At 40.3% G+C, this 17,400-nt stretch overlaps 1 protein-coding gene across 1 annotated transcript in view; it reads right to left on the bottom strand.

The window, feature by feature from the left end:
• LOC101857347 (tyrosine-protein phosphatase non-receptor type 21) overlaps window positions 1–17,208 on the bottom strand; it is a gene marked incomplete in the record, with an annotated part of 37,267 nt that extends 20,059 nt beyond the window's left edge. Inside the window, 10 exon segments of the mRNA XM_013084644.2 lie at window positions 1,185–1,238; window positions 4,519–4,601; window positions 5,601–5,682; window positions 7,817–7,905; window positions 9,693–9,851; window positions 10,934–10,995; window positions 11,671–11,768; window positions 12,474–12,655; window positions 14,088–14,305; window positions 17,124–17,208. Of these exon segments, the coding sequence (XP_012940098.1) occupies window positions 1,185–1,238; window positions 4,519–4,601; window positions 5,601–5,682; window positions 7,817–7,905; window positions 9,693–9,851; window positions 10,934–10,995; window positions 11,671–11,768; window positions 12,474–12,655; window positions 14,088–14,261 (983 nt within the window).
• Window positions 17,209–17,400: the final 192 nt, after the last annotated feature.

Below are 17,400 nucleotides of genomic sequence, written 5' to 3'. Positions count from 1 at the left end.
TTATAATAATAATAATAATAATAATAATAATTATAAACAGCATCTCATTAGCCCTTATCCCTATCCCCACTCAGCAGTAAGCGCTTTGTGCTTTACAATCAATCTATATTTTTCTGATTATGATTATCAAACCTGTCTACCATGAGATTTTTCTTAAAAAGTTGAAAATTAAAATCAATAAACCCGAGAGAACATGGCACCCTTCCAAACCTCATTTTCTCACCAGCTTCAGCGACATCAAATAAACTATCACACAAACGAGCCAGACATTTCAGCCTGGATATAACCAGACAAATAGAAGAGGCTTGCCAACTGTTTCTAAACCCAAATCGGGATACGCGATGTTTTAACATCAGAGGAAGTAACAACGAATAAAATTTCATTTAGTGGGACAGGTTTTGATGAAGTGCGTGTGTGGTTAAGTTTCAGCGAATTCTTACGCACAAGCATATGTGCGAACCCGAAAAAAAAATGGTATGACTTTAACGCCCCTATCAACACTATTAGGTTATTTAAGGGGCAGGACCTCCTAGTTAAAAGTCCGTCTCCGATGGGACCGAGCCAAGTGGGAAGTTCGTGTAAAGTGCCTTTCCCAAGGACACGTCAGACCGAGCTGAGGCTCGAACCCCCAAACCCGCAATCTCACGATTACGAGTCTAACCACTAGGCTACCGACGCCACGCGAATCCGATACAGTCCCAGGAAGTTCAGAACATAAAAAGGTAGGCGTTTTCACACCCCCATTGCTACAATATAGATCAATTAGGAGGCAGGCTTCCAACCCGGCCTGTTGGGGCAAACTCGGGCTGAGAGGGATACAACATCCCAGACGAGAGACCAGAGAAACTCGCTAAAATTTCCTCCCCATCCGGGAATCGAACTCAGGTCTCCCGCGAGTGACAGCTAAGCGTGTAACCGCTACGTCACAAACATCCGTAAATTCAGAACAATTAGTTGGCAAGCCTGTGAATTACTGTTTTGGTAAGAGTTTGAGGGCACTTGCAACACAATAAGGTCATAAAAGTGCCGAAGATTAGAGGTGTTACAAGCGAGTAACAAACACAAAAAAGAAGGAGGAGAGATAAGGACGATAGATGTACGATAGGAAAGAAGGAGCAAACCGCACCAGAGCACCCGCCCATCACCCACGTAAATTACTGTCGACCACACGAGGAATTACATACATGAAGATCTGTCCATCAGCTTGGCCAGAGACGCTTACATCAGTCAGGCTCTGACTGAAAAGAAGCATGCGACACAATGCAACATCCATGCAGAAACAGAAAATCCTCACATTCAAACAGGAAACAAGAGGCTATGGCATCACAACAAAATCAACAAAAAAGCAATAAATGGTCAGCGTCCGACTCTTTTAACTGCCCATCAGTCACACTGGGTCAAACATTTTTTTGAGGGGAAGGGTGGGGAGAGAAATTTATTTTCTTTCTCGTTACCTTCCAGAATAGCTCAAAATTTTGTGTAGAGCATTCTTTTTACTCATTTCACTATGACCAACTGTTTACAGTTGTGACCGACAGACATAATTTGAGACAACAAAAAAAGTGTGCGGCTTACTTTGGCTGATGCACACAGTCGGACACTAACGAAATAAAAACTCAATCAACAGAACTCAAAAGTAACGGATCCCGCGTAACAAAACAAAAAAGGATTGCAAGTTACTTTAAAACCTGTAAAACAATTTTTTTTTATCCCGCATCAGATTTTAATGAGTTGGAAATGGATGTTTTTGAGCGTGATACTCAACTCATTAACATTTCGATGCTAATGAAAAATACGTCTTTCACAGTCATTGAAAAGAACTCAAATTACAATTACCTCAAAGCATGCTAAAACATTCGGAAAGCTGCAGAAGATATTTCATACTGAAACACATGTTTGGTCCTGCACATGTTTGGTCCTGTTAATTTCAGAGTACTTTCAAAATCAGATTCTATGCAAATCCGATAGGATTTTTCCTTGGGCAAAAAAATCAGGCCGGTCGTATTTTATCGGAGTACTTAGCAGGTTCACAAGACACGCATTTTCAGAAGATTTAGAAAGTTCTTTTTGACATCACTCAGAACACCATAATCTTCTGCAGCTTTCATGATGTTTGGAAAACATAAGGAAAAAAAACCTGAAGATTTAAAAAAAAAACCTTTCCAGCTTAAAAATCATTACTGTCATACACAATGAAATTAATACCAAAAACAAAGGGTCGCGTTAGCATTCACAAAAACAACAACTGAAACAAAGTGACAACATCATAATCAAATGTACGACAAAATGCTGCATCGACCAGGTCATAAAAAGAAACAAACTACACCGACTGAGCAGTGAAAGACTCCGTCAAACGTCACTTTTCAAAACGGCGTATGTGAAAAGTGCTGACAAAATTAGTTATTTCTTTAATTCGAGCCCTATGGAAATAGATACATCACGCTTACAGCTGAAGGTTTTACAATTTATCAGTACGAAATAATTAAAGGCGCGTTATACTTCAAGAATATGGCATCAGGGAAAACCAAAAATTTGACCCTAGTGTCGATTTTTAGCCATTATCATATCTCCATTTCTGGATTGCGAGAAGTAACTCATTTTGTCAGCACACCTCACATAATTGGGAGCTCAGTGCTTTCTTATCCTATCTCCATTTTTAATAACAGTGAAAACAGTTCATAACAAAGAGTGAACATAAGAAGTCACATTTTCAATTTTTTTTTTAAATGGAGACTGGACAAGAAAGCACTGAGGTCACGATATGGCAGAAACTTCCACTGAGCAATCGATATTCTTTGCAACCACAAGGGGTTTCTGATCAGGCTCATAACGATTTGTGTGCACTTGACGTTCATTCTCGTGCTGTTGGGGGTTTTTTGAGCCAGAATCTGTGCAGGAGTTGTGGAGGAGGTGTGGAGATGTCGCAGACGGTTAGGTTCATGCACAGAGAGACGGGGGACGGAAAATTGCGCAAGTTTTATCCCGTTCTGCAACGAATTACCCAATAAGAAGCCGCCCTTCCTACATATGGTAAATTGCCCAGATTTTTTAAAGTGCATCGATCATGAGGTAGCTGTGGTCAAATCAGAATCCCGACCTCGGCCATGTTTAGCTGACTGAGTGTTCACTGAAAATCGTTCGGTGAGTTTGTCTCAGAAAAAAACAGAAAACAAGTAAATATACTAGCAGCCTTGTATAAATAGATGTGTATGCCCAAAGCAATTTAGTCGCGCTCAAAAAGAAACTTAAAACGGAGGTTTTCATGAAAAAGAAATGACCAAAAAAATATATATGCAATGAAATGAAATAACAGTCTTGATAATTGACCAACAGAAGAAGTCTACTACATAAACTTTTACTTTTGTGGAAATTCAAGTCGGTACCATGTCGAATACCTGTGCAACCTAAGAAATACTCGATGCCGAAAATCCCAGCGCAATTTTCCTACAGGTTCTGGAAAAGTGCTTTGAACTCTTTTGACAAAAGGATGAAAAACCTGCGCAATTTTCGGCCGCCCAGAGAGACAGCAGCAGTGAGAACAGCGACACAGGAGACACATTCCCAGCAGCACAAAAACTTCAGGTCATCTTTTCAGCAGAGAATTCCGGTTTGTATTCTTTAACCTCTTCACAGCTCTTCACTCTAACGGTCTTGTAATCAAATTCCTACATGAGGCTGAACGACGCATCAGATGTGATATGTACATTTTCTCAGCTTTACTTCTCTTTTCACATTGAATTTTAATGAGAGCAATATAGAATTTAAATTTATTATGTATACCTGCATGTGTTTTTACAGTCCTGTGCAGCCAAGAAAAATTTCCCTCTGGGATTATAAATATTATCTTGTCTTGTCTTATCTTATCTTAGACACACAAACTGGCTTGTGTTCCCGAAAACTGAACAACTGACATTTCGTCTACTGGTTTCCAGGGGAAGTAGAAGGAGGTGTAATTAGGGCAGTGCAGTTTCACATTTCTAAGATAAGGGAAAAGAAACATTGGATGTTTAAATCTCTCAAGTAGGAAATTTTTTTCTCTTTTGTGAACAAACCTTGATGGAAACCTCTCAGCAGTGAAAAGGTACAACTTACTTCCTCCCTTCCCTTCCCCTCCTCCTCCTCCCGCCCATGCCAGAAAAAAAAAAGGGGGGGGGGGAGGGATGGAGAACTAATTGTAAATTTCTACTGTACCAAGACCACACAAATAAATAAAATTTCCGTCAAGAAAAAAAAGCAATGTCAAAATTCCGATACTTAAAATTTCTATCAAAAATTGAGAGTATTCTGAGACTTCAGACACTACTTTCACCAAAACTGAGAGGACTTTATCCTCAACTCTTTCTGAGGAGTTCTAGAACATTTCACTTTTCTAATTTGAAAAAACCTGATTCGCTGATATGATAGTCACAATTTCAGATCAAAAATGCGATGCAGAGAATTCAGCAGAACGAAAACATGGTAGACACCAAAACAAAAAAATAATACTGCATCAACAGATAGGAGGTGATTGGGTCCAACCTTAAGTTCCCTTTGCTGGACTTGTAGAACTGTCGCTGCAGCTGGGCCAGTCTGCTCACGTACTTGGCCGTGTCTGTGTCCTCCTGCGGGGAAAAATAAAATGCAGTGGAGTCTGTCTTAACCGTATCACGTACATCGTGTCTTACTGTCGTATCCATACGACGTGGAGAACTCTGTGCCACCAGTTAACCCTATCACGTACGTCAAGTCTTACTGTCGTATCCATACGACGTGGAGAACTCTGTGCCACCACTTATTCCTATCACGTACGTCGAGTCTTACTGTCGTATCCATACGACGTGGAAAACTCTGTACCACCACTACCCGTACGTCGTATTTTAATGCCGTATCCATACGACGTGGGGAACTCTGTGTTTAAGGCCATTGGCCCACATCACATCTCACAAAACACTCATTTGATAAGTAAAGTTTCTATAATGAATAAGTACAAGTTGTGCACATATCTCTTATCATGGGTCAAACATTGCGTATTTCTGTCACTGGGCCGGTCAGGCTGGGAGGTATTAACTTTGCTTTACTTTACTTTTCCAATCCAGCGGCCATTTCGGTTCTAGCCCTTCGGTCTGTCGATATGGCAAAGAATTTACAGGTTTTAATCAGCTGTGCTTTGTCGCTGTATGAGTATTTCTGATGTGTGGGGAGGCAGGTAGGTAGGTGCTACGCAGGTCGCAAAGTGCAGGGCAGTTAAAGAGGTGGTGTGGTACTGTTTCAACCTGGCAGTCGGATGGGGTATCCTTGTGGATCCTATTTAGGTCGGAATTTAGTGGTATGTGTTGTGTTCGCAGGCGAAAGATCGTGACTTGATCTCTTCTACTCAGGGAATTAAGTCCATCTTTTGAGTTGGGAGGAATTAACAATTTCCTTTGATGGAAAGTTAACACTTAAATCAATACCGAAAAACAAATACATGCATAACATTCTAACAACACGTTCACCACCATTCGATATATTCAGAGTTCTCTCCATTCGAAAAAGACAGGAAAAGATTTTCACTGCCTTCATAAACAACGCAATCACAAAAAGTTTTAAAAGGTAACTGTTATACTATTAAAAGGACTGACCATCTGAAACTGGACGGAGCTTTTCGGGGTATCGATTTCCAGAGTCTTCTTGTTCTGCGTCACTTTCGCAATTTCGGCCCACCTGAAATAGAAATTTTGTGCAATTTACATCTTCCATCACAACCTTTCACCTCTGTGACATCTGCGACACGCATGCTTCCTTCACGGTCTAAGGGAAACCTTTCAAACGTCAATGCAATTCATATAAATTCAAGAGTTGGGAGGGTTTTTTTTTTTTTTAAATAAGATAATATGTGAGGCAGCATGGTGGAATCAGGCTCTCGTCAATTTTTGGGCATGTAGAGTTATTGGTATCAACTTAAAGCGTATTCACTTGTCTTTATTTGGATGGAAAAAATAATACATTTATCTTGAATACAAGTCGAGATATTTTCGAAAGAAAAATGTGAGGGTCACCTGTTTTCAAATGTAAAATTAGTGAGAAAATGGCCGCCAAAGATTTGTTATTTCCTTAGCTTAAGAGTCCATGGTAACTGAAAATTTACGTTTTTGAGCCTATAATCAACGCTTTTCTGAAAAATCCACACAGAAATGAGTTCTTTAATGGGCATGAAAGGTGTTGAGCCAAAAAAACAAAATTTGATAAAAATTCACAAACCCTCGGAAAAATGCAAGTTTCTTCACTTTGATTATTTTGACGAGAGCCTGATTCCACCACGCTGCCTCACATATAGATAGATCAGATCAATCAGATCAGATCACATAAGGTAAGTTGGGATAAGATAAGTTGGGATAAGGATAAGGATAAGATAAGATAAGGATAAGATAGGATAGGATAAGATAGGATAGGATAGGATTAGGATAGGATAAGATAGGAATAGGATAGGATAAGATAGGAATAGGATAGGATAAGATAGGAATAGGATAGGATAGGATAGGATAAGATAGGAATAGGATAGTATAGGATAGGATAAGATAGGAATAGGATAGGATAGGATAGGATAAGATAGAATAGGATAAGATAGGATAGGATAAGATAGGAATAGGATAGGATAAGATAGGAATAGGATGGGATAAGATAGGATAATATAAGGTAAGATTTCATTGACCTCCTTTAGCATGAATGACATTAACACAACACACAACACCACACACAAGCTGTCCAGATGTATCGAGCCCACACACAACACCACACACAACACCACACACAACACCACACACAAGCTGTCCAGATGTATCAAGCCCACAAAGTAACATTTTTCAGGGGAGAGAAAAAGCTGTTTCTTTCTTTGAACAATTCTACCTACATTATGTTGGGGTTTTTTCTTGCTTACATTTAGAATCTGAATTTCCACTAAATATCTCTTAAGCACATGCAAACAGACAATACAGATTAAAATTTAAAAAATTGCAATTTAAAAAAAAAAAAAGTAAAATTTCAAAATTCTGGATTTAGCACACAATCTGAGCAGCTGGGCGACAAAATACAGCAATGACAAAAGCAACAGCCGACAAAATACAGCGATGACAAAAGCAACAGATGCTGTACCCTACAACTGAGCCGTCAAGGTTTACACGAATTCAGTGTCCACGTCCAAACTTGAGTAGTTTTGTCGAGTTTTCAAAACTCTCAACCCATTTGGCCTGGTCATATCAGAGGAGGACACTGACCCCAGAGGTCCTACTTCTTAACCCTATCTGTACGTTGTTCTACTATCGTATCCATATGACATGGGGAACTCTGTGCCACCACTCCCAAAGAGGAAGTTTACTCGTTAATCCGGTCCGTACGCTTTGCACAGCAGTCTGTCCAAAGGATTTTTTGAGAGATACTGAAAGTCTCATAGAGACCTTCTTAAGTAGAAGTGTTCTGAAATGTGAAGAATACAACCCCAGGGGTACAAAATGACCCCAGGGCGTAGAGGATAGGGTTGAATAACCTATTAGTGTAGGCAGGGGCGTTAAACCCATACACTTGCTACTTACTGACTGTACATGTTTCAACGACTGCCTCGAATGAGAAATCACTTACTGGTAGTAAACTGTTGACTGAAATCATTTACTTGTAGTAAACTGTTGACTGCAGTAAACTGTCGTCTGAAATCACTCACTTGTAGTAAACTGTTGACTGCAATAAACTGTCATCTGAAATCACTTACTTGTAGTAAACTGTTGACTGCAGTAAACTGTCGTCTGAAATCACTTACTTGTAGTAAACTGTTGACGGTAGTAAACTGTTGTCTGAAATCACTTACTTGTAGTAAACTGTTGACTGGCCGTCGATGTAGCGAGCAAAGATGCCGGCGTGGGACGTCCCTAGGTACAAGTCCTTCCTTGACTCGTCCTGGACAAAAAAAACAAAACATAACCGTCACTATCTAAACCAAAGTCATATTTAAGTAATTTCAAAATTACTTTGCTTAAAAAACTTAATTCCGTAAAAACGTTGGGTTTTTTTATATGTATGCAATTTTATTAAAAGTAAAATATTATCTTTTAATGATCAGTTTTTGATGGAAAACCCTGGGGAGGACAAAAAGAGGAAGGCCGAGAAGATCCACGGGGGAATGAGATCTAGAGGTAGATTACAGGCTTATATGGGACACAGCTGGATGGAGGTGGAGAAGATCGCCCAGAGCAGAGATAGGTGGAGTGGGTGGTTGGCGGGTGCTCTGGTGTGGTTTGCTTCTTCTTTCCTATCAAACATCTATCGTCCTGATCTCCCCTTCTTCTATTTTATGTTTGTTACTCTCTTGTAACACCTCTAATCTTCTGGAGCTCATATATGACCTTATGCAGTTGCAAGCGCCGTAAAACCTCCACTAAAACTAAAAAAGAGACAGGCAGAGAGAGAGAGACCTTCTTGGTGGTCTATACCCTACACCAGGGTGAAGGAGTTTTTTAGTTTTAGTAAGAGTTTTACAGCACTTGCAAGACAATAAGGTAATATAAGTGCCGAAGATTAGAAATGTTGCAAGAGAGTAACAACCATAAAAAAGGAGGAGGAGAGATAAAGACAATCGTTGTTTAATAGAAAAGAAGGAGCAAACCAAACCAGAGCACTCGCCAACCACCCACCCAGGGTGAAGGATGCAGATGATGATGATGATGATGATGATGATGATGATGATGATGATGATGATGATGATGATGACGTGGGCCCCCTAAAATTTTGAATTCCCTCCAACAAGAAACTAATTTTCTATCATCAGAGAGAGAGGTTAAAAAAAGTCGAAAGACACATTTGTTCCACACTTGTTCTCTGCCAGTAAATGTTGTAAGTGAGACTGTGTATGGTTCTGGGAGCTGTGTGTGTCTGCACACATGTGTTTCTGTGCATGTTCGCATGTGTGCGTGTTGTTCAATGGCTTCACAACATGCATTTTCTTTCTTCTGACTTGTCAGTTACGTTGAGTTATAATTGTGCAATGTACAGCACGTATTTAAAGCCTTCTAGGAATTAGGCGCTATATATATATATATACAAATTTCCATTACTATCTCTTATCAGTATGTTTGAAACACACGCATTTTCAGCAGATTTTTAAAGCTTTTTTAGTCACTAGAACTGATCACTCAGAAGACCATTATTTTCTGCAACTTTCATGATGTTTGGTAAACATAAGGAAAAGAACTTTGAAGATTTAAAAAAAACTTTCCCAACTTTAAAAGCATTACTGTCCTACGTGACGAAATACCAAAAACAAAGGGTCACGTTAGCTTTCACAACAAGAAGAGAAACAAAGCGACACTTGCACTGTATGCTTCCCAGGAAGCTGAGGTTGTTTCTGAATGCTCTCAGGTCTGCCGTGGTAATAGTATAGATTGTGAAACGCAAAGAGCTTGCTGTTGAGTGGGGATTTGCGCTATACAAATGCTATCTATTATTTTTATCGTTAGTTTATTTTAGTTAGGTTTTACGGCGCTCGCAACTGCATAAGGTCATATGAGCGCCAAGGGGTGGGTGTCAACAGAGAAGTCCTTACAGGGAATCAGACTTACTCTGCTCATCTCTCTAGCTTCAACAGCACAAAGTCTGCTTCGACTATCAAGGCATCCCGGAAATAGCAGTTCACAAGAGAGTGGCAAATGTTTATCATTATGACAAGAAGTTCCCCAGTCAAGCCTCACCTTAGCACTGTAGTACTCCGCCCCGTAGCCGTCCATCATCTGAACCTCCTTGACGTACTGCAGCTCCGCCCTCACCGGAGGCACGCCCTTCAGACTCTCGTGGCCCGCGATCGCCTCAGCCAGCAGCTCCGCGGCCGTGTTCTCGTCTTTCATCATCGTCTGTCACAGAAAGAAAGAATCAGGAAAAAGAAATTAATACAATCCAGCCAGCTCAAGCGGGGACGTATCTAGGACAATCCCCTGTACAAATGACCACTTAAAAAATTTAATAAGTGTTTTACGGCACTTGTAACACAATAAGGTCATAAAAGTGCCGAAGATTAGAAGTGTTACAAGAGAGAAACAAACACAAAAAAAAGGAGGAGGAGAGAGAAAGACGATAGTTTTTATAGGAAAGAAGGAGCAAACCACACCAGAGCACCCGCCAACCACCCACAACGACCTCTTTACACTTCCTCTCTCGCATTTTTTTTTACATTATAATGACACAGTGTAAGACGTCCACCTGTATAAGACAACCTCTTCTCTCCCATCAATGGATGCTCTCATTTTAGACGAATTTTTTTTTTTTTTAAAGTAGAGGGTTTTATGGCGCTTGCAACTGCATAAGGTCATATGAGCGCCAAGGGGTAGATGTCAACAGAGAAGTCCTTACAGGGAATCAGACTTACTCTGCTCACCTCTCTAGCTTCAACAGCACAAGGTCTGCTGCGACTATCAAGGCACCCCAAAATAGCAGGTCACAAGAGAGTGACAAACATACAAAAGAAGTAGAGGAAAAATGACAATAGTAAGGATTAGGAAAGAAAAGGCAGCAGCTCCCTGTTGTAGATCAGGCACAGTAATGAGCGTGACATGATGAACCAGCCCATTTACAATTCCACAGTGCTTGAACGAGATATGTCCCCCCCTTTGGGAATGGCCTAAAGACACTACAGTCAGTGGCACTGTCCCGGGGGGGGGGGGGGGGGGGGGGGACTAGACGAATTTGACTGCATTTTCAGAAACATCCTCCTTTGAAGAGACATTGACGAACAAACAACTATTATTATGACCAAAAAAAAAGACAATCAAATGTCACCAGTTCTACTTGACACCTCAACTGTCACGGTGGTTCCGTGCCAAAAGTGCAGGAGACCCAGGGCTGCTCCACTAACAACAAGAAAAAGGACCACAACAGAAAGAGATCGTTGCGATTATTCGTTTGAGTTAACCTCGCAGAGTTTGGAAATGAGACTTACCTTTGGAAATAAAAGATATTCTTCTGCAGAATACTTTTCTGGCTCGTAGTCACCAAACTCAGCTGTGGGAAGACAAAGTAAGGTCATCCTTGAACCACATGCACAGACACAGCAAAAGTGAACAGACAAAACAATAAATATACACAGTTACTACGGAAAAATGATCTTATTATATTCTTAATTAATTGTTTCAAAATAAAGGATACTGGGGGAAAAAAAAAAAAGCAACAGTCTTTTCAAATCCACATTCTCAAGTTTCTGCTTGTTTTATTTGAATGTATGTTTTTTTTTTTATGTATGGTTGAAAGCCCCTTGCACCATTTGAACCTTGTTTACGAGGCTGAGCCTCCAAATTTAACATCCATTTCCGATAGGACAAAGCCAAATCGGAAAATTCGTGAAAGGTGCCTTTCTCAAGGACACAATGCCAGAGCAAACCGAGCCTCAAACCTCCAAATCCCCAATCTCCCAATTACGAGTCAAGTCGCCTAACCACTACACAACTGATACAACCTTAGAAAAACGAGACTCGAAACAGTTTCAGAAACAAAAAGACATGGCCGAGAGCCCTTGTACTGAGGAACCCAGCTGAGTGACTTTGGCTCTTTTACTTTAAGTAGACGTTTTACGGCGCTCGCAACTGCATAAGGTTGTCATATGAGCGCCAGACAATTAGAGGTGTTACAAGAGAGTAACAAACATAAAAAAGAAGAAGGGAAGATAAGACCTTGGCTCACCTTGCAGACTGTAAGCGGCGAGGCGAATGGCTTGCTCGACCGAGCAGGGCAGCCTCCCGTCCATGACGTCATTCTTCAGCTGTAGGTAGTAGTGGTACCTGGAGGGAGGGGAGACAAATCACAAGCTGGTTTTTTTTTAGCTTTAGTAAGGTTTTTTTGTTTAGTTTTGGTAATCATTTTACGGCACTTGCAACACAATTAGGTCATATACGCGCTGAAGATTAGAAGTGTTACAAGAGAGTGATAAACACAAAAAAGAAGGAGGGGAGATACAGACGATAGATGTTTGATAGGAAAGAAGAAGCAAACCACACCAGAGCACCCGCCAACCACCCACTATCCTTCTCCCTCCGAGACCTAACATTGACAACACACTCTATGGAACATTACAGCAACTGCAGCAAACCTGCACTTATCACTACATGGCATTGGACAGAAGGGCAAGAGCCCACAAGATTGCTTGATAGATAACAACAACAACAACACAACAATACAATTTTGTCTCTACTTAGTTTATAAGCAGTTTTCCACGAACAGCAACGTGTGGACTTTTCACCTTTTCCGTCTATCACAATTATTAGAAGATTCAAATCCATGGCTGTTTTCCTTATATGTGGTAAATTTAACCATATGATAAACAAACAGGATCAAACCTCATCAGAACACCCACCATCCACTGACCACAGTTAAAAAAGGAATGCGAGAAAAAACACTCAACAGCACTGTGGTAACAAAAAATACTTTCAAGATGAAGAACACTTATTACACGAGAGAGCAAAAACCTTGATTACGATGAATCATACCTGGCCACTTCGTCCGGGATCTTGTGCGCCCCGATGACGTAAAACATCACGCCAAAGTAGAGGCAGTGCGAGTGGCTGGCGGGCTGAGCATATTTGTCCAGCTGCTTCTTCAAGGGTTTCTCCAGGTCCACCCAGTGGAAGTGAAGTTTCTTGCTCACATAGCGGAGGCCAAAGTACAGGCTCTGGGGGAGAAACGTTGCAGGAAATAAAGGATAGACAGGGATGCCAAATGATTTTTTAAAATAAAAATGGAAAATGAGTGGAACATCACACCTCACCTAAAACGAACCTTGTAAAATCTTTCAATGAGCAAACAAAAACATTTCTCTTACCATTCCCCTTTCCTTTGCAAGTGTATGATAAAAACGGAAAAAGCCGGAAAAACCGGAGATTTGGCATCCCTGGATATAGCATAGTCCACTTAACTCACTGGTCACGTTTCACACAGCATTTGCGAGCACCAATATTCCAAAATTTCCCTGAGAGGCGGTTCACGCACCCCCTGCGAGCACAAGTTTCGCGTCTTCTCCCCGGCAAAGTGTGCGAGCAAACGCAGCGTGAACCATCTCTTACCCTGCAGCCGACCTTTGTTTCATTTCGTGCCAAGTTTCACCAGAACGGGCAGGAAACTTGTTGAGTTATCGACGCGGAAGGAAAGTTAGTCACACCGAGGCCCTACTTTCGTTACTCTGACTGGCGTCTGTTCTCGTAACACTTTTTCTGTATGATGGCAGCATGTATAGTTTTAGTAAATTTTACTGCACTTGCAACACAATGAGGTCATATAAGTGCAGAAGATTAGAGGGGTTACTAGAGAGTAACAAACACAAAAAAAAGGAGAAGAGAGAAGGATGATAGTTTTTTATAGGAAAGAAGGAGTAAACCACACCAGAGCACCTGCCAACTATCCACTGTGGGAGAAACATTGCAAGAAATAATTAATTGATATACAGTAGAGTCCTCTTAAACCGAAATTTGCTGAACAGACGGATTTTCTTTGATTCCCCCGAGTTTTCAGTTTAGAGAAGTTGCTCAAACTAAATAGAAGGAAAAAAAAAGGGATTTTATTTTCTTTGAGTTTACCACTGTTTTCAGATCAACCGTGAAATACTTAAGCGGAATCTACTGCAGGGAGTTGAAAATGGCAGTTAACTCTATTTATTTGTTTGTTTCATTATCCTTTCTCTGCAAATGTTTAGCTGCACATATATGAAAAAAAAATAAAAATGAAGATATTTAAAACAAAGTACACAAAAACAGAAAAAAAGAGAGAATGACATGGCAAAGACAATGAAATCGAAGAAAAGAAAGAAAGGATAAGATGAGAGAAACAAATACGAATACAGGCATTCACCAAGTGTTGTAATGTCTTAAATTATCCAATTCTACCATTCATCCCTACTTTTGTAAGTAAGATAAAAAATGACTGACGGCTTCACGAAATTACTCGAATCTCTTTTTTTAAAGAGTTAGTAGAGGTATTACGGCGTTCGCAACTGCATGGTCATATGAGCGCCAGACTCGAATCTCTATTAACAAATAAAAGTGCACCTCTAGAAAGTAATTTACAGTACAAGAACAAGAAAAATCTCATAAATAGCAATTATAACTCACCTCGGAGAGCTCGATCCGCTGGGCGATACTGTTGAGACATTCTTGGCCCGTGCTCTCAGCACTCAGCGTACACTCTAAGTACGCATTGTCCAGCAGGTACACACCGACGATGAACAGGTTTTTCGTGGAAATGTCATACTTTCGCGTCTTCTTCAGCCGCCATTTAAATGGCATCTTTCTTTGCTGGTTGATATAATCACTCTCTTAATCAAATCTGTCTGAAAAAATTAAACATTTTCACACTGTTACCGAGAAATTCAAAGAATTCAAAGACATTTTTATACATTATCATTGTAATCACGATGCACACTTGTCGATCAATGCTCTCTCTGTCAAAGAACTGTCAGAAACTCATCAGAAAACATGATTGTCAAAGAACTGTCAGAAACTCATCAGAAAACATGATTGTCAAAGAACTGTCAGAAACTCATCAGAAAACATGATTGTCAAAGAACTGTCAGAAATTCATCAGAAAACATGATTGCAATGATAAGGTACTATACAATTATGCTTTCACTTAGATTTTAACTTAATTTAATCAATTCAATGGAGGGCAGAGGGCATATATATAAAAAAATTGGATTTGCTGCTGAGAGAACCAAAACCAAAGCTGGACTGTGGACAGTTCAATTTCAAAATTAAGACTTCAGACTGAAGAGGAAGAATATTTTTTACTCAAATAAAGAGACGAGCAACTTATTTAATCATTAGCCTGCAAACTTATCACCAGGGCCAGTACCAGAGAGGGAAGGCCATCACATCAGTTGTGCGGGTATTTCAAACAATTGTAACAGAATCTTTGGATAAGATACAACCCTCAACCTCAGAGGTGAAGTGTCGTGGACAGAAAAGAAGTGACTACAGATGTGAACTTTCACATGATTAGAAAGATCTATAGATAATTCCAACACTAACTTGGCAACTTGATTGAACTTTTTTATAGATCAAAGTGGCCAGCCCTACTTTTAGATCTAGGTTTGGCCCTATTGACTCTACACCTGTTGAGCACACAGGTCTCATTAGATCTACATCTAGTAATTTATTGTTCAGGTTTAAAATAAATAAATGCAAGTCAGTAAGGCACCTTTTGGTTTTGTCTGAAATACAAATACCTTAGACATTGCAAACTAAAAAATTCATTTACAATTCAGCCATCATTATTAAGTACGGCTAGCCCTTATTAAAGTCTTGCCGTCCCTAAGTACGGCTAGCCTGCCAGTCTGGCCGTACTTATCTTCAAGGTCCTATTAATAAAATGATTAGAAAACAGGTCTCTCGTTGGTAATAAATTCAGGTTTTTAAAAGCACTGTGAGTTTAAGGTGAGTAAGGCACCAGGTTTTGTCTCAAATACAATTTATTTATACTTTCTGAACTGCAAACTAAAAATTTATTTACAATTCAGTATCACTTTTTAATAAGTACGGGGCTAGCCTAGCAGTCTAGCCGTCATTAAGTAGGGCTAGCCTCTTCCTTTATATAGATTTCTAGGAAGGACTTCCGTAACGAGCGACCACCCCAACAAAACAATAAAGAAGAGACCTACCCTACCCCTTCCCCTCTATTCTACTGTCTACTCTGTCTCATAGTCTATTAGTGGTCGCTCGTTACGTAAGTCCTCCTGATTTCTGCTACCTACAGACTCTAACCAACGGCCACCTCTATTCTCACCCCGGGTGAGAATAGCGCAGGCGAGTCTTTTGGCTATTCTCACCCGGTGTGCGTTCACCGTTATAACCTAGATCTAGGCCAACCAATTTTGCGTTCACCCTAAACCACAGAATTCTACACTGTGCTGTGATAACAGAAAAATTGTAGAATTCTGTGCCGTGAGCTTGTACGTTCCATTACTACTGTGTTGTTAGCCTAAAAGCGTACATTTTTGTCTGTGGGCAGTGGATAGAGAGAGAGAAAGAAAGAGAGAGAGAGGAGTAGCGCGAGAACTTCCGGGCAAAACAAAATGGCGACCCGCGTAGTTCGGCTCAATTCGAAAAGTTAAATAGCCGTAGCATCTTTGTAGACGACCAAATTAATTTACTTTTGTGTTTTAACATTATTTTTAAACTTTATTTTGGTCAATTTGATCGTCCACACCGATAGACAGTAATTTTAGAAAGAGACAGAGAGAGAGAAGAGGGGAGGAGTAGATCTTGCGAGAACTTCCGGGCAAAACAAAATGGCGACCTGCCTAGTTCGGCTCGATTCGAAAAGTGAAATAGCCATAGCTTCTTTGTAGACGATCAAATTAGCTTACTTTTGAGCTATAACGTAATTTTTTCTTGGCTTTTATCCATTCGATCATCCACACCGATAGAAAGTATTCCAAAATTAGGAAAAACAGGTCTTGTTTCACACCAGGTGAGAATAGCCAACGGTGGCAAGTCTCACCCGAGGTGAGAGGTCGATCGTATTTTTATTCTCACCCCAGGTGAGGATAGCCACTTCCCTAACCAACCAACATCAATTCTTATAACAAATAGTATAAATATCTATTTTAAACTATTAAGTTATACATTAAAGTTTGAAAAGCAGTTTATTCGGAGGCAGGCAACCGCTAGATCTCTAGATCTAGATTCTAGATCTAGAATCTAGAGGTCCAGTCCATCAGAAGATCAGTCCATCCACGAAAAAAGAAATTAATTTCCTTACACTTTCAAATTTTCTATTAGATAGAGTCTACTTCCTTCTCTGGCTCTGGCACCTTCACAACAAAATAGAATAGCTTTTGCAGTTAGTGTTGCGGATGATGAATCAGTATGATTCATTGGGCTTCCCTCTTAGTCTTAGTAGTAGGTAATGAGTAACTGAGCCTTGGTTTGGACGAGTTTCGATGTCCACCCAACCAAGCGGCCAAGCCTTTCTCCGACTCTGACCTGTACGGTGTACACACAAGTTAAACAGTAAACAGTAGTCCGGTACTTGCAATGCAGCAGAGACGTTGCACAGGATTGGATAATAGAAAGTGGCTTCCATATTCGAGATGAGCACACAGTCTGAGTTAAATTAAAACCTAACCGCTTGGTCAAATTGATGCTTACCTCACTTTACAGGGCACAGACGTGAGAGTTCCTTTCTTTTCAGGTGCAGCCATCCATACTGTTGTCATTTTTCCACAATGACGACTGCCGAAAATGGACTCTGGAATGTCAACAATTTACCGTTGTCGTAAAATATCATCCCACTAATGATCAGTGTATGAAAAACGTGAACGTGGCTTTTTTTCCCCCCATGACTTGGCCAACTACCAAAACTACCTTGACCTATGGGTTTTTTTCTCTTTTTTGCGCAATTGCTTTCCTATGCACATACGTTCGA

Source organism: Aplysia californica, unplaced genomic scaffold (genome assembly GCF_000002075.1).
Source record: "Aplysia californica isolate F4 #8 unplaced genomic scaffold, AplCal3.0 scaffold00307, whole genome shotgun sequence".
NCBI lineage: Eukaryota > Metazoa > Mollusca > Gastropoda > Aplysiida > Aplysiidae > Aplysia > Aplysia californica.
Note: the sequence above shows the minus strand (reverse complement) of the source record. Positions and strands in the feature narration are given on the sequence as shown.